The 22418-nt window shown below is 44.2% G+C and overlaps 1 protein-coding gene across 2 annotated transcripts in view; it reads right to left on the bottom strand.

The window, feature by feature from the left end:
- The window catches only part of LOC140427681 (C2 domain-containing protein 2-like), a 72269-nt gene that overhangs the window by 39603 nt on the left and 10248 nt on the right, over window positions 1-22418 (bottom strand). Inside the window, exons 2-4 of one of the 2 annotated variants that reach the window (XM_072513173.1) lie at window positions 16471-16566; window positions 4514-4633; window positions 1877-1978 (exon numbers count right to left, since the gene is read on the bottom strand). In XM_072513173.1, coding sequence (XP_072369274.1) covers window positions 1877-1978; window positions 4514-4633; window positions 16471-16566 — 318 coding nt within the window. The remainder of the gene's footprint in view (window positions 1-1876; window positions 1979-4513; window positions 4634-16470; window positions 16567-22418) is intronic. The other variant, XM_072513174.1, reaches the window with a different exon arrangement.

The raw sequence follows: 22418 nt of genomic DNA, 5'->3' as shown, positions 1-22418 counted from the left end.
AACAGATCATTAAGTACATGAAATGAAAAGGAAATAAAAGAAAATACATAATAGGGCACCACAAGCTACACAATGTAACTCCATAAGCATCGGCATCGGATGAAGCATACAGGGGTGTAGTGTTAATGAGGTCAGTCCATAAGAGGGTCGTTTGGGAGTCTGGTAACAGCGGGGAAGAAGCTGTTTTTGAGTCTGTTTGTGCGTTTTCTCATACTTCTGTATCTCCTGCCCGATGGAAGAAGTTGGAAGAGTGAGTAAGCCAGGTGGGAGGGGTCTTTGATTATGCTGCCCGCTTTCCACAGGCAGCGGGAGGTGTAGATGGAGTCAATGGATGGGAAGCAGGTTTGTGTGATGGACTGGGCTGTGTTCACGACTCTCTGAAGTTTCTTGCGGTCCTGGGCCGAGCAGTTACCATACCAGGCTGTGATGCAGCCAGATAGGATGCTTTCTATGATGCATCTGTAACTTGGTAAGAGTTAATTCCCTGGGCCCTCTTCCTTTCTCCTCTTTTAGGAACAGACTGGTCAATGAAACAGGGAGGGACTGTACTGAATATAGGCCCTGCTCCCTTCCACCTATTATCCACCTAGGTTGATTTGTTCAGACAGTCACAAATTCGTCAGTATTCTCCTTCAAACAAATCAAAGCATAGCCCAGGACAGGGGCGCTTTTAGATTGCGTTTTATATATGCACAATCATAGGATTTACAGTGCAGAAGGAGGCCATTCGGCCCATTGAGTCTGCACCGGCTCTTGGAAAGAGCACCCTACCCAAGGTCAACACCTCCACCCTATCCTCATAACCCAGTAACCCCACCCAACACTAAGGACAATGTTGGACACTAAGGACAATTTATCATGGCCAATCCACCTAACCTGCACATCTTTGGACTGTGGGAGGAAACTGGAGCACCCGGAGGAAACCCACGCACACACTGGGAGGATGTGCAGACTCCGCACAGACAGTGACCCAAGCCGGAATAGAACCTGGGACCCTGGAGCTGTGAAGCAATTGTGCTATCCACAGTGCTACCACGCTGCCCACAAGGTATCAAACAATAGGAATATCCGGAGTCATCTGTTTTCTTGAAAGCATCAGAGCTGGAAACACTGGAAATTGCTGAACAATCATTGGCAAACATTCCCTACTTCTAAACTTCATTTTAGCACCCAACCTAACAAGCTCAAGAACGATATAGGGTCTGTGTTTAAGGTCTGTTCCTGGGAAATTACTGTTTGCACGAATGCCACCATTCAAACTCTCACCTCCTGGAACTTAAAAGTGACCGAGTTGACCAGGAATTGGCTTCTGCAAGACCAGGTCGTTAAACACAACTAAATTGACACGGCACAATTGTACAAGGTGGCCAGTCCTCTGCCAAGAAATTATCACAGCAGTTTTAACTCCAACCAGAATAGAACACACCTTTTTAGAGTTTGTCAAGTGTTTTTTCATACAGATAAACACACATTGTAGCCTTCTAGCATTTCATATATTACAGACAGGAATAAGCACGCTTTGCACCAGACTGACTGAACAAATCATTATAATAGATAAGGGCATCACCCTGTGTGAAAGCCAAACGGTCCCAAGTTTGATTTCTAGGCTATGACGTCCAGCTCAAATCTAACCGGAGGGCGATAAATGTTTTCAACGCCAGGGGCCTTGAATCAGATTCTCATTCTCAACCAGTATCCAGTAGCCCCAGCTTGCAAACACTCGACTTTGGACAAGACCAGGGTTGGTGTTGACAAATCGAAACTTGCTCTGGACATTTGCTTTCTATCTTCTTAAAACAGATGAGTAGTAAACATTTAAAGCTTTATAAATGGTTACTCTGGAGCTAGAGGTGAAAAAAATACTCAAGTCACTCACCTCCCTTGTTATTCTCGGTGTCACTTTCAACCTAAGGTTTTGAGGATCCACAAGACCCCACGTGACGTGGACAACATCAATGTCTTGAATATGAATCTCCAGCTACGGAAACAAGAAAATTACAAAAGGATGAATATTTTACACCTCCTTCCCAACCCCCCACCCTATTCCAATTCACAGCTCAGTTAGATTGCACACCAGCAGTTTGATGTGTTTACAATGATGTGCCACTGGTAGGCCCCAAGTTACATAGTGAGCGCTGCATTGCATAGAGGCTACTTACATGGTCTGAATCAAAGTTATGAACTAATTCTCTGAAACCGTAGTCCACCTCCCATTCGTCCGGACATGATCAAGCAAGTAATCCTTCATTGGCCCATAACTTCCGAGTACCCCGGTGTCACATTTAAGTTGTACCCCAAATGCTGTGCTGGGAATACCTCTAGGACGTTCCCATGTTAGGGTTTATCCGGTAATTGCCCAGAAGTGCTAACCTCTGGACAACTGTGCTGGGAACCATCCGATAAAAACGATTTAAAATCGCTCACTTCTGATGGTTCTGCCAGCTTTACCAGTTAGAGGAATTAAATCACCTCTAGCTCCAGAGTAACCATTTATAAAGCCCAGATGCAGCCTCACACGGACAGCAATCCTAATCCTAGAACCTCCTCCAGTGCTACACCACATCTTCTCCCATTCACACACAGCTGCTGCACTTTCTAATCCTTCCTTGCTGGTTTAGCACAGTGGGCTAAATAGCTGGCTTGTAATGCAGAACAAGGCAGCAACGCAGGTTCAATTCCCGTACCGGCCACCCCGAACAGGCGCCGGAATGTGGCGACTAGAGACTTTTCATAGTAACTTCACTGAAGCCTACTTGTGACAATAAACGATTATTATTATCTTCAGCCACTGAGGCACTATGCTTTATAATTCCCTTCCTTACATCCAGTGTCTGGATCTTCCACGTTCTCCATTAAACTGTAATTAAGAAGTCGAGAAAGGCGAGGTAATTATAGATTTTAACCACTTACTTAATTACAGATAAAGGGCTAAGGGAATAGTGTTTTGATTGCTGGAGATTCCCTGGAGTGTAGAACATTTGAGGGATTGTATGTAATCCTACCTAATCAGGTCATGGAACTTAGTGGGATACAGATGATGTAAATAATGGGAGGGGCCAGGTCTGTCGGCAGTTTTGCAGTCTGTTTTAAGATTTTATGTTGAACAGCAGTTTGCCATTTGATTTGAGTCTGATAAGACAGAAGTGAATTGGATCTGCTCTTGAAAGGAACTCTCTCCTAAAGCCTCCACGCAGCTAAGAAAGTAACCTGTTTTGTTAACTTTATTTATAAGTGGCATTTGAACTGTATTGGGTTGCTTAATTGGAATTAGTGACAGGTGTAGATAATAAATTGCCAGGTTTTTCCTTTTGTTTAAGAATTGTTTAACTGATAATTGAAAAGGTATTTATTTGTTGTTGATGTGGTTAATTCTGTGTTCAAATTGAACCTTGTTTTAACATAAAAGATGTCCATTGGTCAGAGTCATCACTCCAGGGTGAAGTATCCTCATAGTGTTACAAATTTTTAAAAAAACTTTGGGGTTTCTCATCCAGTACCCTAGCAAATGTTGGGGTCTGGTCCGGTAACCTAAAACTACTCTTGCTCCTATTTTCTATGTTTCTTTAGAAAAGGAAATTGCTTGTCCTTTCGCAGTCTGGTCCATGAGACTCCAGGTCTAGAGCAATATGGTCGACTCTTAACTTCCCTCTGAAATTGCTTGGCAACCTACTTCATTTAGGTCAATCAAGGATCCACAATAAATGTGAACTTGGCCAGCAATCCTGTGAATGAGTACAAAAAAACATCAGCGGAGAGATTGGATTTGGATTTGATTTGTCACGTGTACTGAGGTACAGTGAAAAGTATTGTTCTGCGTCCAGTCCAGACAGATTGTTCCATACATGAAAAAACAAAGGACATATAGAAATACAGAATGTAAATACATAGGCACAGGCATCGGGTGAAGCATACGGAGTGTAGTATTATTCAGTAGAGAAGATGTGTGAAGCGATCAGTTCAGTCCAGAAGAAGTTCATTCAGGAGTCTGGTAAGAGCGGGGAAGAAGCGGTTTTTGAATATGGTAGTGCGTGTTCTCAGACTTTTGTATCTCCTGCCTGATGGAAGAAGTTAGAAGAGAGAATAACCTGGGTGGTGGTGGTGGTGGTGGTGGGGTCTTTGATTATGCTGCCCACTTTCCCAAGACAGCGGGAGGTGCAGTCAGAGTCAATGGATGGGAGGCGGGTTCGCGTGATGGACTGGGCTGTGTTCATGACCCTGTAGTTTCTTACGGTCTTGGGCTAAGCAGTTGCTATACCAGGCCGTGATGCAGCCAAATAGGATGCTTTTATGGTGCATCTGTAAAAATTGGTTAGAGTCGATGTGGGCATGTTGGATTTCTTTAGCTTCCCGAGAAAGTAAAGGCGCTATTGTGCTTTCTTGGTCGTAGCGTTGACGTGAGTGGACTAGGACAGGTTGTTGGTGATGTGCACACCTCGGAATTTGAAGCCGTCAACCATCTCCACCTCGGCCCCATTGATGCTGACAGGGGTGTGTATGATTTCTGAGAGTTTACCTGAATATGAAGTGGCGACACTTGGATATGAAAAGATTCTAGCCCCATGGCAACAGGCGAGTCCTGGATCACACTGATCGAAAGCTGAGCATACTCTCCAGTCACATGGCATCCAAAAACCTAAAACCAAATTCACAACAAGCTTTACTGCAGAGATTACACCAAAGTCACTACATTTTCCATCAACTGGCATAGAACACAGTTTCGCTCACAATAGATGCTTATGGCAGATGAGACTCACAGCTTGTGATCTTTTATTTTATTTGCCCAAAATTACTGTATGATGTATAATTTTCTCTTTCAAATGCCATCCTGTTTCTTCCCTTCCCCTTCAACTGCAGGTACAAACTCATGCTGGTGTTGATTCCTACAGGTGCCTGGCATCCTCTGACAATTCTCCCAAGTTGCAATTCCTCATGCAAGCCAAGACAGTAACCCCAATGGAAAATGGGCTGCAGCTATCAAGAAGCAGAAACTTTGCACAACTTTCTTCTCCCTCGCTGACCTAGACGCACAGAGCACAATTTCTAAATTTGCGGGTGGTACAAAACTCTGCTGTGAACCGCGAGCAGGATAGTGCAGAACCTGAAGGACAAGTTGGCAGGCTGGGCGGACAAGTGGCAGCTGAAATTCAATACGGAGAAGTGTGAAGTGATTCATTTTGCTAGGAAGAACATAAAGAGGCGATATAAAGTAAAGGGTACAATTCTAAAGGGGGAGCAGGAGCAGAAAGAACGGGGTACATTAGTCATTGAAGGTACCAGGACAGGCTGAGGGAGGGGTTAGTGAAGCATACAGTCGCTCGACACGGTGACAGAGTGGTTAGCACTGCTGCGTCACAGTGCCAGGGTCCCAGGTTCGATTTCCACTTGGGTCACTGTCTGTGCATAGTCTGCATGTTCTCCCCATGTTTGGTTTTAATTGGGAGTATTTTGTCCAGTTTTGGGCACCACATGTGAGTAAAGATGAGACTTTTTGGGGCGGGGGGGGGGGGGGGGGGGGGGGGGGGGGGGGTAATAGCACTAGGTGAACCGATCCTTCAGACATCCAGTACAGGCAAGACTGGCTGAATAGCCTCCTGTGTGCTGGAACAATTCTGAGATTAGGTAAGGAATGTGGAATTCAATTGCCACATTGTTAGACATGTCAATTCAGCCTATACAGGTCATTTCCTAATTTTCGTGATATCAATTTACCGGAAATGACAGTTTTACGGACAGGCTTGCTTGTTTTTGGGGGGGGGGGGGGTTATTTTGGTACTTCTCGGTAACCAGCTGCTACAAAGTGCACAGAAGTAACGTGAGTCAACATTCACTCTCTCTGTTTCTTGCCTTCTCCTTTCGCACCCCTCACAATTAATTTATTCTGAAGCCATTGAAAGGCCAGTGGTATTTTAGGGTCGATTACTTTAGATTGCCGTGCTGCATTAAACATCCACAGTGGTGGTGAATTCGTCATTTGACTCTAAAACGGAGCCTTCTGATAGCAAGCACGAGCAGCATGGTTCACCATTTTGTTTGGGGCAGACGCCTTGTTTGCCATTGGCTGCACTGTGGAATTTGCCCCATAATTCAAAAGCGCAGGGCGGCATGGGGCGCAGTGGTTAGCACTGGGCCTGCGGCACTGAAGACCGGGTATCGAATCCCGGCCCTGGGTCACTGACCGTGTGGAGTTTGCACATTCTCCCCGTGTCTGCGTGGGTTTCACCCCCACAATGTGCAGGCTAGGCGGATTGGCCACGCTAAATTGCCCCTTAATTGGAGAAAAAAATTGGGTACTCTAAATGTAAAAAAAAACAATAAATAAATAAATAAATTAATTAATTAATCATTCAAAAAGCACTCCCAAGGATGGGGAGCCGAGATATTGCGCTGCATTTAAACCGCCGCACAAGTGAGCCAGTGAACTACACAATGCTGGTTTTAAGGAAAATCTTTAAAAAAAATTTTTTTTTTTATAAACGGAATGAACTCTGCCCCGACCCATTTCATAAAAACCGGGTTTACTTGTAGATGTGTGATGGGCATTCTAGACTGATGAGTAGGCCGCACGAGCAGCTCTCGGTCATCCCAGTGAGCCGCAAGTTTGAAATTGGGCATGCTCGCTTACTATGGGCCTGGTATAAATAGTGTCCGTTTAACACATGCTCAATAGGAAGAGGAGGCATTCAGCCCATCGAGCCTGCTCCACCATTCAACACGATCATGGCTGATCACACAATTCAATGCCTTTTACACCACCTATCCCCATAACCCGCTACGTTATTTTTAAATCAGAAATCAGTTTGCCCAAACTCTCTTCATAAGACAATCCCAACATCCCGGGAGCATGTTTGGTGAACCTTCATTGCAAGCTCCCTATGGCAATAATATCCTTTCTGGAGTTAAGGGGACCAAAACTGCACACAGTACTCCAGGTGCAGTCTAACCAAACTCCTACACAATTGAAGCAAGACCTCCCTTCTCCAGTACTCAAATCCTCTTGTGATAAAGGCCAACATTCCATTAGCCTTCCTAATAGCTTGCTGCATCTGCATGCTAGCCTTCAGCGACATGTGGACAAGGACATCCAGGTCCCTTTGTATATCTGCACTTGCGAATTTCTTACCATGAAGGAAATACTCTACACATTCTTCTACCAAATTGGATGACCTCACATTTTTCCACATTATATTCTAGCTGCCAAGTTCTTGCCCACTCACTGAGTCTGTCCAAATCCTCCTGTAGCCGCATCTTCCTCACAACGCACATTCCTGCCACAAACTTAAAAATACTACACTTGATCTCCACATCCATATTTCATAAGAAGTTATAGAAAATGCTTAATCGTTCATATATCAGTACAACTATCAACTTCAAAATGGTAAAAAAAAACAATATACACTTGAAATGAAAATGAATGAAAATCGCTTATTGTCACAAGTCGGCTTCAAGTGAAGTTACTGTGAAAAGCCCCTAGTCTCCACATTCCAGCGCCTGTTCGGGGAGGCTGGTACAGGAATTGAACCGTGCTGCTGGCCTGCCTTGGTCTGCATTAAAAGCCAGCTATTTAGCCCAGTGTGCTAAACCAGCTCCCTTATAATAATAGCTTCTTGTCACAGGTAGGCTTCAATGAAGTTACTGTGAAAAGCCCCTAGTCGCCATATTACGGCACCTGTTCAGGGAGGCCGATGCGGGAATTGAACCCGCGCTGCTGGTCTTGTACTGCATTACAAGCCAGCTGTTTAGCCCACTGTGCTAAACCAGCCCCAGTGAGCGCACGACTCTCAGTCAGTGTTGTGAGCAATCGGCCGCACCTCACTTAGTGTGTGTATCACTTCAATTATATCAGACAATACCCAGACAGAAACCCGCGGAATGTGGCAACCTTGCAGGCGGGCAACAGTCCGATAAAACGTCTCGTGGGCCGCACTCAGAGCCCAGATGGGCCGCATGTGGCCCTCAGGCTGCCTACCACTGCTGTAGATGAAGGACTGAACGTGAACCCTTTTTTGGTTTCTCATGGCTCCGAAATATACCAACTATTTCCTTCATCAACAGAGCCATCGTCAATAGAAATTTCTTTTATTTAAATGAATAAGGTTTGATAAGAAGTTGGCCAGAACGATATTATATGGAATTTTCTGGTAACTGCACTGCAAACTGCTTTTATCGAGTAGCAACAATGGCAAACAAACATCAACAACTAAAAAGCATCAAATCGTCAGCACCGATTTCTAACACAAACCAAATCAATCTGGCACAAATTCAAGGTTTCAATCGAATCCAGAGATAATCAGATGGTGTTGACAGGACTCACTAGTTTGTCCTCTCAGTCACAATGGTACCGAAACCTTTTAACTGGATTGCAGCCTTCAGCAGCAACCAGGTATGCCTGTGAAAAATACCTGTAAAAATCTAGACAGTAACACTATTTTCACAAAAACTAAAGGATTAAGTCATTGTCTGGGTGTTAGAATTGGCATTTTGAGCTAGGGAAAGGTTGGTAGGGCAGAGAGAGGAAGAGTGGGGAGAAGGGGGAAGATGATATATATATATTATATATATATATATATATATATATATATATATATAAAAATAAATGAGAGAGAGTGTGTGTGTGTGTGTGTGTGTGTGTGTGTGTGTGTGGAACTTGAAGGAGAGACAGATAAGATCCCTTATTTCCAATCATCTCACATGTCTTCCGAACAGGATCCTTGTGTAGACAATGGACGAGAGGTTGTAAAACAAATCGTCAATGTCTACGCTACTGGTTGCAAAATAATCCATGGTCAGGCATCTCCCCAGAATGAAGATGATGAGAAAAGTTGCACTGATACAACGCTGTGATTCTCCAACAATCACAGTCGCTTCCAATCTAACTTTATCAATTTTATAGAATTTTATCATTCCACACAAAACCAACCAGTCATTTTTAATTATATCATTGTTACTCCTTTATACTTCAAAGCAGCCAATGAAATACATCAAGAAACCGCGTTGCATAGATACATTTAGAATTAAGGGAACATATTAGGAAACAGCGTAACATAACTCAAATAACACCAGGTGGAAAGTTTGAAAAGGAATGAAGCAACAGAAATAGGGCCACTTATCATAGAAGACTTCTCGGATCTCATACCAAATTTCTGCTTGATCGCGTGACAGATATTTTGGTGATGGCATTAATTTGTCCCCCACCCTCCCCTCAGCCTAAATCTACAGCATTGTTAAATGGAAGCATTTGCAATGAATACAGGCACCCAGGATGAAAACCTCTTTATATTTTATTGACCCTCCCCAATAGGGACAAAGGTAATAAGTTCCAATGAGCCACGTTATGAAGGCTTATGGAATATAGGAACAGGACTAAGCCATTCAGCCACTCAAGTCTATTCCACCATTCAACTAGACCACAGCTGATCTGTTTCTCGATCTAATAATTACCCAAATTAGCTCCTGAAGCCCAATACTCTTATCCAGCAGAATTCTCAGTTTTGAAAGCTCCACCTGTCCCAGCATCTCCAGCTTCCCAATTGTCCCAGCATCCACAACTTCCTTTTGGGGGTGGGGGGTTGTGTGAAGAAGTACTTTCCGATTTCACTCCTGACCTGCCTTTAATTATAATGTTGTGTTTCCTGCCTCTGGATTACTCCAAAGTAACTCGCATCAAATCCTTTTGAGCATTTTGATTACCTGGACCAGATCACCCTCACTCTTCAATACCTGAGGGTATACAAAGCAGGTTTATTCAACCTGCTCTCATGAACCATGTATAAGTTTAAGTTGAGTTTATATTTGCGGGTTAAGAATTGTAAAAATGATTCCAGTTTCATTTAGGCTATTTTCATGAGCCTCGGTGCCAGGAGGTCTGGATAGACTCCTGATGAAAAGGACAGGTCTTCTGAGTTTGTTTTGTAAAGATACATTGTAATGAGGTTTAACCACCCCTGAGGTTAAAGAGATGGGTAAAAAAAGGGGTTAAAGGTTTAGTGATTCTGGGAGGAAAAAACAAAGTAGAAAAACTTCATTGTTGTCTTGCGACCGTGGTCAAGACAAACAAAAATGTTCAATGTCAGGGAGCGAAGATGGGAATTGTAAAGCTCTCTGAGAAGAAGAATTACAAGACTATTGGGACAGAAGTTAACTGAATGGCCAGTTATAGAACTCAGTGAAGTGATCAGTTCAGCAAAGGTGCTACTGGAAGACTGAATTTGGGAACTCATTTGTTTGCCCTGCGGTTGAAGAAAGAGTGAGTTTAGAGTGCGTTTATTGTGTGTATCTTCATTAATGAAGGGATCAGAGGTTATGGGGAGAAGGCAGAAGAACGGGATGAGAAAATATCAGCCATGATTGAATGACGGAGCAGACTCGATGGGCCGAGCGGCCTAATTCTGCTCCTATGTCTTATGGTATCGGGGGAGCAGATACGAATTAGGTGAGAAAAATCAAGTGAGTGCCCAGGAATTCATTAAAAGAAAACCTTTTGCAACTGCGCTAGCCCCAAGACTTTGTGCTAAGCTAGGATAACTCTTCACTGGATTGTGCGTCTGTAAAGATATTGCTGGGGTAAAGGAATATGTGATTTTAAGTGTCTTCTGGTGTTTGTATTGAAATCTCGCCAACCTTTTTGTTTGTGATCAGTTCATTTTTCTTGATTAATGAATATTTCATTCTTTGTGTTAAAAGTCATCAGCCGACTCTTGTGAATTTGTTTAGTAACTTCCTCCATGATTTCTAAAAACAAAAATTAAGATCTATCAAGCCAGGTTTCACTCTGGGATCCGACTTTCCCCATATTGACATCAGCTGGGATCTTCATGAATTAATCCTCTAAATCCTGGTGTAATGAAACCTAGTTCTAGACGGTTTCCTGGTGAAATGAAACCTAGTTATGGACAGTTTCCATTGGTTGGCAATAGACCAACAACCAATCACAAATTTAGGGTTGCGGCTACATCATAAAAAAAAAGACTAGCTAGAATGAGAAACTCTGCAGGGAGCAGAGTGGTGCTGCGGAAGAGTGCTCGGCCCATTACCCAGAGGTCGATGGATCAAAACCATTCTCTGCTAGAATGTGACACGTCAAAAAAGTTCAAGCAGAGAGTGCGATAATTTTCTGCGTACTTGAAAATAAGGTGAAAAGGACATGGGGCGCGAACAGGAGGGGGATTAGGCCAGGAATCTCTTGTGGATAAAATAATAGGCAGACCTCGATGGTCTTCTCTGGTGCACCATTCTACAATGAATTATCTGGGCAATCAAGCTAAGTGGTGCATCCTTTAACAAATTAACCATCAAGAACATTTAAGAAAATATGTACAGCTTAAGCAATTGTAAGCAGTATGCCACTTTCAGGGGATGGGCGGGGGGGGGGGGGGGGGGGTTTGGAGAGAATGGGTGATCTGTTCCTGGAGGGGCGGTTTGCCAGTTTAGAGGAACTGCCGGAGACGTGTGGGTTCTCACAACCTGACTTATTCAGATATTTACAAGTTCGACTTTGCGAAACAGATTTTGCCGACATACCCCGTGGTGCCGTCAACCTCTCTAACGGAGAGGGTTCCTTCGCACGCAGGGTCAGAGGAAGGGTGCACCTCCGGTATTTATGAACGGATATCAGAGGATTTAGCGTCGGTGGAGGGGGTTTCGGGCAGGTGGAGGAGGAATTAGGGTCCATTTTAGATGGCAAAAGTGTGGAGCGAGGCCCTACGGATGGTGAATTCCACGTCCTTGTGTGTGAGGCTTAGTTGAATCCAACTCAAAGATGTTTATAGGGCACACCCGACTAGGGCTAGAACGAGTCGCTTCTTTGCTGAGGTGGAAGGTAAGTGCGCGTGCTGTTCAGGGGGTCCGGCCAACCACATGCTCATGTTCTGGTCTTGCCCAAATCGGTGGGTTTTTGGGTCTCCTTCTTTAGCACCATGTCGGCGATTCTGAAAATTGAACTGGAGCTCTGTACTTCCATATTTGGGGTTGTCAGACACATCGGAGCTGCAGACGGGCGCGGGGGCCGGTGTCCTGGCCTTTGCCTCGCTGACTGTCCGAAGGCAAGTACTGCTGGAGTGGAGGTGTGCTTCTCCTCTGCCCAGTGCCTGTGCGTTGCTGGGAGATCTGATGGAGTTCCTATGTCTTGAGAACATAAAGTATACCGTGAGTGGAGCAATTGAGGGGTTTTACCAGTGATGGCAGCTCTTATTGTGAATTTTAAGGAGCTGGTCACCATTAGTTGCTGAGGGGGGCGAAGGGGGCTAAGATTTGGGAGGGGTTAGGTTATGTTTTGAGGGTTGCATGTGTGTATCGGTGTTTTATTCTGTTTCGTTGCTTTGTATTATTTTGTGTTGTGTATAAAATGGAAACCTTTGAATAAAATATATATATTTTTTAAAGTAACTGAGCGGTAGAGCGCAGTACTAGGGTGGAGATTGTTTCAAAGATAAACATTGACTGGGTTAAAAAATCTAGAGTTTTGTAACTTTAAAAAATGCTTTCAGAAATAATCAACTAGAATGAACCATAACATAAAACTATAGTAATCTATTAATGTAAAAAGAAAGTGTGGTCGTAATTACTGTTTGTACAAGTCACCAAGATACTCGGCGACAAAGTGGATGTGCATGTGCCATAAGGTGCTGGAAACAAATGCAAACTTACCACAGCTCACAGCTGAGGATTTTGATCATTTCCTGTCTACATAGCTCTTAATTTCCTGTCACAGCAGGAATACGCAATCAATGCCAATTCCACCTCTACTGCTCTTCTAGATCATATTGGTCTCAGATTCATTAAAAAGGTTCTCTACAACGAACAAGATTAGAGCAATCCGTACATTGCCGGTTACACAATTATTTGAAGGGGAGGGTGGCAAAAAAAAAAACAACATTTCATCTTATCCAGAAATGTGGAAAAACGATTGGTGAATTAAAAGTTACTCAAAACCCGAGCCAATCTGGCAAGGTGGGACGGTCTTCCTCTGTCACTGGCGGGTCAGGTACAGGCGGTTAAAATGAATGTGTTGCTGCGATTCCTGTTTATTTTTCAATGCCTACCGATTTTCCTGCCAAAGTCAGGGAGATTGAGGGAAGGATTACCTCATTCATATGGGGAGGGAAGGTGGCCAGAGTAAGAAAGGTGCTGCTACAGAGGGGAAGGCAGGCAGGGGGTTTGGGTCTTCCAAACCTGTTGTACTACTACTGGGCGGTGAATGTGGAGAAGGTGCGGAGCTGGGTCAGAGGGGTTGATTCTCAGTGGGTCAGAATGGAGGAGAGTTTGTGCAGGGGGTCGGGGCTGAAGGCACTAGCAACAGCGCCGCTCCCGATAGCTCCAGGGAAATATTCAGAGAGTCCGGTAATAATAGCTTCATTGAAAATCTGGAGGCAGTTTCACCAACACTTCGGGTTGGGTTTAGGGAAATGCCGATTCGGGGGAACCACAGATTTGAGCCAGGGAGGTGGGATGGAAGTTTTCGGAAATGGGAAGAGAAGGGGATTAAGACGCTAAAAGATTTGTTTCTTCGGGGTCGGTTTACAGGATTCAGGGAGCTGGAAGCGAAGTATGGGCTAGGGCAGGGAGAAGTGTTTAGGTACATGCAGGTTTGGGATTTTGCCAGGAAGGAGATACAGAGCTTCCCAGAGGAACCGGCCTACACATTGCTGGAGGAGGTGTTGACGACAAGGGGACTGGAGAAGGGGACGGTGTCAATGGTGTACGGAGCTATTTTGGAAGAGGATAAGGCACCACTGGAAGGGATCAAAGCAAAGTGGGAGGAAGAGGAAGCTGAGAGAGGTTATAGAGGAGGGGGTCTGGTGTGAGGTGCTCCGGAGAGTGAATGCCTCCATCTCATGTGGGAGGTTGGGGCTGATACAGCTGAAGGTGGTATATAGAGGGCGAGGATGAGCCGATTTTTTGAAGGAGTAGAGGATGTGTATGAGCGTTGGGGGGGGCCGCTAATCACGTTCATATGTTTTGGTCCTGTCCAAAGCTAGGGGAATACTGGAAGGAGGTGTTTAGGGCAATTTCCAAGGTGGTGCGTGTGAAACTGGACCCTGGTCCCCAGGAGGCCATATTCGGGGGTGTCGGACCAGCCAGGGTTGGAAACGGGAGCGAAGGCCGATATCATAGCCTTCGCCTCGTTGATCGCCCGAAGGCAGATCCTGCTGGGATGGAGAGCAGCCTCTCCACCCAGTGCCCTGGCGTGGCAGTGGGACCTGTTGGAATACTTGACCCTTGAGAAGGAGAAGGTCAAGTCCGAACTGAGGGGAAGCTCGGCGGGGTTCTACAAGTCATGGGCACTATTTATTATGCACTTTCAAGAACTGGATAACATCGAACATCAGTTTACTCATGAACTAATTTTATGACAATTGAAATCATGGGATGATTACATCTGGTTGTGTCAACCGTAGATTGGGGGTAGTGTATGGAGGTGGATAGAAAACTGGTTGGCAGGTAGGAAAAAGAGAATAGGAATAAATGGATCTTTTCCCAAATAGAAGGCAGTGACTAGTGGGGTACCGCAGGGATTGGTGCTGGAACCCCAGCTATTTACGAGATATATTAATGATTCAGATGAGGGAATTAAATGTAATATCTCCAAATTTGCAGATGATACAAATATGGGTGGGAGGATTTGGTGAGGAGGATTTGGTGAGGAGGAAGCAGAGTGTGATTTGGACAAGCTGAGCGAGTGGGCAAATGCATGGCAGATGTCGTGTAATGTGGATAAATGTGAGGTTATCCACTTTGGTAGCAAAAACAGGACGGCAGATTACCTGAATGGCCATAGATTGAGGGGGAATGTGCAACGAGACCCTTGTACACCAGTCATTGAAAGTAACCATGCAGGTACAGCAGGCGGTAAAGAAGGCACGTGGTATGTGTAGTATTATCAGGTATTACGGTACCCGAGAGGCTGAAGTGCCATTGGTTAAACCTAGGGGTTTTACCATTGGCTGTAGAGTATGGTAGCTCCGCCCCGATAGGTGGGGTATAAGAACTCATGCCGTCCCAGCAGCCCTCATTCTGTACCTGAACTGCTGGGGAACACTTCTAGCTTATTAAAGCCTTCAGTTGTACTACAACCTCGTTTTAGTAGTTATTGATCGTGCATCAATATGCTGGCCTTCATAGTGAGAGGATTAGAGTACAGGAGTAAGGATGCCTTACTGCAATTATACAGGGCCTTGGTGAGGCCACTGGAATAGTGTGTGTAGTTTTGGTCTCCTTATCTGATGTTCTTGCTATGGAGGGAATGCAGCTAAGGTTTACCAGACTGATTCCTGGGATGACAGACAGACATATGAGGAGAGAGTAAGTTAGGATTATATTCCCTGGAGGTTGGAAGAATGAAGAGGGGTGGGAAGGGATCTCATAGAAACCTATAAAATTCTAACAGGACTAGACAGAGTAGATGCAGGAGGGATCATCCCAATGGCAGGGAGTCCAGAACCAGGGGTCACAGTCTAAGGATAGGTGGTAAACCATTTAGGACTGAATGAGGAAAATTCTGTTCACCCAGAGACTGGAGAGCCTGTGAAATTAGTTACCACAGTAAGCAGTTGAGGCCAAAACATAGTGTTTTCAAGAAGGAGTTAGATATAGCTCTGGGGGCTAAAGGGATCAAAAGATATGTGGGAGAAAAGCAGAAACAGGTTACCGAGTTGGATGATCATAATGAATGGCACAGCAGGTGCGAAGGGCCGAATGGCCTACTCCTGCTCCTTTTTTCTATTTTTCCATGTTGAAGCTCAGCCTGTGACTCTCAATCACGTAGACTTCCACGAGTTGACCATTTGCTTGAAACACATTCCAGATGCTTAATTTGATGACGAGAACACTCACTGATATCGGCTTCGCCATATTCAGAGACGATAGCTAGAATCTTTGCTCAATTCAAGATATTACACAAGCAATGTCCTACAGCTCGACTGGACTGACGTCATCAGCTAACGGTATCAGGGCCACACAGTTGTTGAACAGCTCCAAGGCTGTCAAAGGCAACAGGCAGATAACCCGCTCAGGCATCAGTCAATGCCACCTCCCGGCCTATCACAAGGGGACGGGCGTGGGAAGCTATCTAAGCTTGCTCTCCATGCGAGGGAAATACAAGCTCAATGGTTGTCCAACTCCATGGTCAAAACTGGGAAGTCACTGTAAAAGCAATGCAGGGTATACATTCACACCTTACCCACTCTAGGACACTTTATACATTGTGGCAAAGAGAAAAAGCTTTGGCTCAAAATCCTGGAACTCCCTCCCAAACAGCACTCTGGGTGTAACTACACCATATGGACTTGCAGCCATTCAAGAAGGCAACTCAGCACCATCTTCCCAAGGGCAATTAGGGATGGGCAATGAGTGCTGGCCTAGTCAGCAAAGCCCTCATCCCTTCAAGGAATAAAAACAACTCTGAAAACTTCACCATGACAACAACAAAAAGAAATCCTGAGAGTTCCCCATCGCAAGACACCAAATTGTACTCACCAAGTGTCGGTCTGATTGGATAACACTAGTTATGTGACTCAGGTCGAATGGAGATGAATGTGGACCCACTTTATCAACATGGAGCTGGAGCGAACTCTGCAAAACAAAATGAATTCCCAATTATTTGACAACAAAAAAATTTCCAAAGTTAGATTATTGTTAACCAGCGGCACCAGGGTTTGGTACTGTCGCTGTGCTTTTCTTTTGTAAAGTGCCATATAGCTTAATAGAGAAGAAACTGCATTCAACAAATTGAGCTAATGCTGTGAGATATGTTTTCCTGTGATCAATGATAGATTTGTAATTACTTGTACTGTACTCAAAATAAATTTAGAATATCCAAATTTTTTTTCCTGTTAAGGGGCAATTTGGCGTGGCCAATTCACCTACCCTGCACATCTTTTTGGGTTGTGAGGGTGAGAGCCACAGGGAGAATGTGCAAACTCCACACGGACAGTTACCCAGGGCCAGGATCGAACCCAGGTCCTCGGCGCTGTGTGACAGCAGTGCTAATCACTGGACCGCCGTGCTGCCCACTTGTACTGTCCTCCTGATGTGGCGCGGCGGTGGCATAGTGGTATTGTCGCTGGACTAGTAAACCAGAGGCCCAGAGTAATGCTCTGGGGACCCAAGTTCAAATCCTGCCACTGCAGATGGTGAAATTTGAATTCAATAAAAATCTGGAATGACAAGTTTAACGATGACCATGAAACCATTCTCGATTGTCATAAAAACACATCTGGTTCACTAATGTCTTTTAGGGATGGAAATCTGCCTTACCAAGACAAAAGAATAATCGACGGAGCACACTGACAAATGGTACATCAACAAACAGTGATTGGTTACAGTGCGCAACAGGTCCCAAACAAAGCAATACATGAGCAAGAGCAGCATAGAGCATTGTGAATAGTGTTCTTACAGGGAACAGATCAGTCAGAGGGGGAGTCGTTGAGGAGCTTTGTAGCTGTGACTCCAGACAGGTGACTCCAGACCCACAGCAATGTAGTTGACCCTTAACTGCCTCTTCAAGGGCAATTAGGGACAGGCAATAAATGCTGGCACAGCCTGCGATGCCCACGTTCCATAAACAAATAAAAAGAAATATAGCTTATGCTACTCTCTTCTGACACATTCCAAGTTTGGCAACATGAAAATCAAACAAGAAAATCTATCAGGGAGCAGTTTCCCTGCAAGTTTACACCAATACACTTGAGCAAACCCACAGAAACACCTGCAGCACAAACACCATGACCGACCTTACAGAAGATGCTCAATCCCACTAGTACCCAACTATAGGCCTTGGAATGAATGCCATAGATCCCTGAAGGTAGCAGGACAGGTTGATAAAGTGGTTAAGGAGGCAGATGGAATAATTTCTTTATTAGCCGAGGCAAAGAATATAAGAGCAGTGAGGGTACGCTGAAAATATATAAGATAGTTAGGTCACAACTTCGTTCTGGTTAATTTCCTTCCCTAAAACAACATTATGAAATGAATGAAAATGAAATTAAATGAATCAAAATCGTTTGTCAAAAGTAGGCTTCAAATGAAGTTACTGTGAAAAGCACATTAGTGAAGCAGATGGATTTTTACAACAATAGTTTCATGGTCATTATAAAGCTTTTAATTCCCAAGTTTTTTATTGTATTCAAAATTCAACACCTGCCATAGTGGGATATAAACCCAGCTCCCAGAGCATTACCCTGGGTCTCTGGATTACTAGTCCAGTGACAGGACCAATACCTCCCCATATTACTGACATCCAATGTGCTGTCAGAGTAATTCTTGAATCCCTTATTATTAAGAGGACAACATTAAATCCAAACAAAAAATAAACAAGTATAATTAGATATGGGCCATAAAAGCGGTCCAACAACATCTCTACTTCCTACGGAAGCTAAGGAAATTTGGCATGTCTGCATCAACTCTCACAAACTTCTGCAGATGTGCCACAGAGAGCATCCTATCCGGCTGCATCACCGCTTGGTATAGCAACTGCTCGGCCCACGATCGCAAGAAACTGCCGAGTGTGGTGAACTCAGCCCAACGCATCACTCAAGCTTGCCACCCTCCCATTGATTCTGTCTATGCCATCTACTGCCTCAGGGGGGCAGACAGCATTGTCGGAGACCTCTCACACCCAAGCTTTTCCCTCTTCTAGACCCTTCCATCAGGCAGAAGATACAGAAGTCTGAAGACCCGCACATCCAGACATAGGAACAGCTTCTTCCCCACAGCTACAAGACTTCTCAACGACTCCCCCTCGGACTGATCGGTTCACTGTAAGAACACTATTAACAACGCCCTATGCTGCTCTTGCTCATGTATTGCTTTGTTTGGGACTTGTTCCGCACTGTAACCAATCACTATTTGTTGATGTACCATTTGTCAATGTACTCCGTCGATTATTCTTTTGTCTACTATGTATGTACTGAGTATGTTTCCTCGGCCGCAGAAAAATACTTTTCACTGTACTTCGGTACATGTGGCAATAAATATCAGTCAATCCGTCACCAGCGAAGCCCACATATCACGACTGAATAATAAAATCAGCCCTGAATTACTCAGCAATTGAACATACAGAAGCCAGGGTAGCAGAGAATTCAAAAATGTCCCAAGTATTTGAATTACGTCATTTCACCTCATCTCAGTCCCAATGAATTGACGGATTACCTCAAATCTGCCCAGCAGCATTCTCCCCACCACACCCACCCCATTCTATACTGCAGAACCAGGGGAAACAACATCCCAAATCTTTCAAACCCCTTCATAATTGTATATCTACCAATGAAAGCACCTCACAGTTTTCCCTAATCCCGATGTGACTGCAGCCCAATATAATCCACCTCTCGATCACGGTAAACTGATATGATGACACTGCATTAATAATCTGCCAAAGACATGTACATCATTGCTTCAAAATTTTTAAAAATATTTTTATATTTTAAAATATCGTGGTCACCGAAGTCAGATCATTTTCTAGGAACTTTTTTGCCAAAGCCCTTGCAATGAATGCTGACATGCCATTTGTCTAGTAATTCCTTGTTGTGCCGAGATGCTCACCTTTTGTGTTCTTTGTATGCGCACATCAATTATAACTGAACATCTATATTTACACTTTCCAGTATATTATAAGGGTTCAGTTACACTTTCTAATCTTACACCAAAGTGCACCAATCAGACAGAGATTTCAGATAAGCCTGCAAAATTGCCATTTGAAAGGGTGCTGCGTGTGTGCTTGCTGGCTTTTACTTCTGCGTCAACATCCAACGCTGGTTCTCACAGAACACACACCGACAGGTAACTGGGGCAGTTTTTCAGCCGACTGTTAACCGATTCTTTGTACATTGCAAGTGGGAAGGCGAATCCACAAAAATCCGTCTGGGCATTGTGCAGGAAATCTCTTAATGAGATGGCCAGTATGCCCAATTGTCTTCTACCAGAGATGACAATTAGTTTCTGGATGTATTTTTGTAAGTATCTGATAATAGGATGAGGTATCTTGTCTGATAATAGGGTGAGGTTCCAGTGTCCCTTTAAGAAACACCCTGCAGAAATTCAGCAGTCGCTTGTGTCTATTTTAAAAAACTCAAGTCTTATTTAAAGTCCAATACTTCCAGACGTAATTCAAATGTTTTTTCATTCATTATGACACAATGCTAGGCTAATCTTCCAACATCGTTTAGACCATCAAGAACTTGGTCTCTTCAATCCAAGAAGGAGGTCCCACCTGCAGACTACATGGTGAACAACAGAGACTTGCTCTACTCCTCCTTTAAGGTCCTTGCAGACTCACTGTATCGGTCAGGTTCAAGGATGTCTTAGGAAAATCCACAATCCAATCATACACTGGCTTCCAATGGACGTTTCCCCTCTCAAAGTCCATCTCTGTGGAAATGGGAATCATGTGGGCCATATATCCAGGTAACTAATTTGCTGCTCCTTAGACTCTTCATCCTATCTGGGAATTAAATAAGACAGTTTGCAAAACATGACATTCCTATCATCTGTGGGAGTTGGAGACTAATCTGTCAGCTCAGTTGCGCTCGTCATGGTTTACAAATGTGAATGTCTTGCACCTTCATCCAAGCCCTTAATCTTTAACAACTAAGCCGCCCAAGCCTTATTGTCAGTAGGAATCAGTGGTCACATGACCCCTTCAATCCTGCATTTTACCTTAAATTAAAGACACCGTCCTAAAACAAAACAACATATACCCACTAGTCCCTTTGCTTACCCTATAGAACCTCTCCTCATTCCTTCTACTAAAATATAGTCAATGTGTGTTAAATCTGTTACATAGATACAGAAGGAATGTAAAAAGATGTGACAGTGGTAAAGCTTGTGGACTTTTTGAATAAACACAGAACCCTGAAGCCCTGACTCTACTATTCCTGGCTTAAATATGGAGATTTGGCATGGTAGTAGGAACTATTGTGTGTGGTAAAGGACAAATCATCTGGCTGCATCTTCAGTGTTCCGGAGATGGACACTGGCACAGGTCCAGACATCGAGATTTATTGCTTAAATAATAGTGAGAACTGTGAAGAAACAGGATTTAGGGCTCTACATTAAGAAATCAGTAAATGCTAGTGGGAAGGTACAAAAAAAATAATTCAGATATCTAATTTAACATTGCCTTTATCACAAAGGATCTGAAATACAAACCTCAGGAAGGATATACCAACATGAGGATATGCAATTCAGATTCATCAGAATTTTTAAATTTCTTCCTCCATCCTCCAAAGTCCAAGTGAGTTCAGTACTGATCTCATGTGTACACTAGCACACCCAAATTGAAAAGGAAAAGATTATCTGAAATTGCTTCTCTCTTTTACTCTCATTTGGTCCTATGTCACCAACACTACAGTTAATGCGCTTCTGAGCCTGGACCTGATAGATCATAGCTGTTTACAGCATGGAAACAGGCCCTTCGGCCCAGCTTGTCCATACCGCCCAGTTTATATCACTAAGCGAGTCCCACTTGCCCACATTTGGCCCATATCCCTCAATACCCACCCTGCCCATGTAACTGTCCAACTGCTTTTTAAAGGATAAAGTCATACCCGCCTCTGCCACTGCCTCTGGCAGCCCGTTCCAGATGCTGTCTTGCATGTTCCTCCCAAAATTAATTCAGTCACAGCTTTCTATTCTAAGCTAGACAAGGAAGTGCATCAAATGTGCCAATCTCAAAACACTAGTGAGCCCCATGTGTTAACCACTTGACTATGCCAACACTATTGCAACACATTCCTTCTCAAAACTGTCAACTGCTGATCTCTCTCCTACAATTCTCAGGCTTTTTTTTCATTCATTCATTTATTCATTCATTCATTCATGGGATCACTGGTTAGGCCAGCATTTATTGCCCATCCCTATTTGTCCTCCGGAAGGTGGTGGTGAGCTGCCTTCTTGAACCACTGCAGTCCCGGAGGTGTAGGTACACCCACAGTGCTGTTAGGGAGGTAGATTCAGGATTTTTACCCCAGCGACTGTGCAGGAACGGCGATATATTTCCGAGTCAGAATGACGCGTAGTTTGGAATGGAAATTTCAAGTGGTGGTGTTCCCACATGTCTGCTGCCCTTGTCCTTCTAGATGCTTCTGGCTGTCAGTTTGGAAGGTGCTGTCGAAAGAGCCTTGGGTGAGTTCCTGCAGTGCATCTTGTAGGTGGTACACATTGCTACCCCTTTCCATTGGTGGTGGAGGGAGTGACTGTTTGTGGATGGGGTGACCAATCAAACGGGCTTGCCTTATCCTGGATGGTGTCAAGTTTCTTGAGTGAGCTGGGAAACTATTCTGGAGACACCCTGCAAGCGTTGAAATACTTTGGAAAACCTCTTACCTTGGAAGTTGGGACAAGAGTCAATTATGACTACAGAGAACACAGAACATTACAGCGCAGTACAGGCCCTTCGGCCCTCGATGTTGCACCGACCTGTGAAACCA

The sequence above is a fragment of the Scyliorhinus torazame genome, chromosome 8 (assembly GCF_047496885.1).
Source record: "Scyliorhinus torazame isolate Kashiwa2021f chromosome 8, sScyTor2.1, whole genome shotgun sequence".
NCBI classification, from domain to species: Eukaryota; Metazoa; Chordata; class Chondrichthyes; order Carcharhiniformes; family Scyliorhinidae; genus Scyliorhinus; species Scyliorhinus torazame.
The sequence above is the reverse complement of the archived record's forward strand: the minus strand, read 5'-3'. Positions and strand labels throughout refer to the sequence as shown.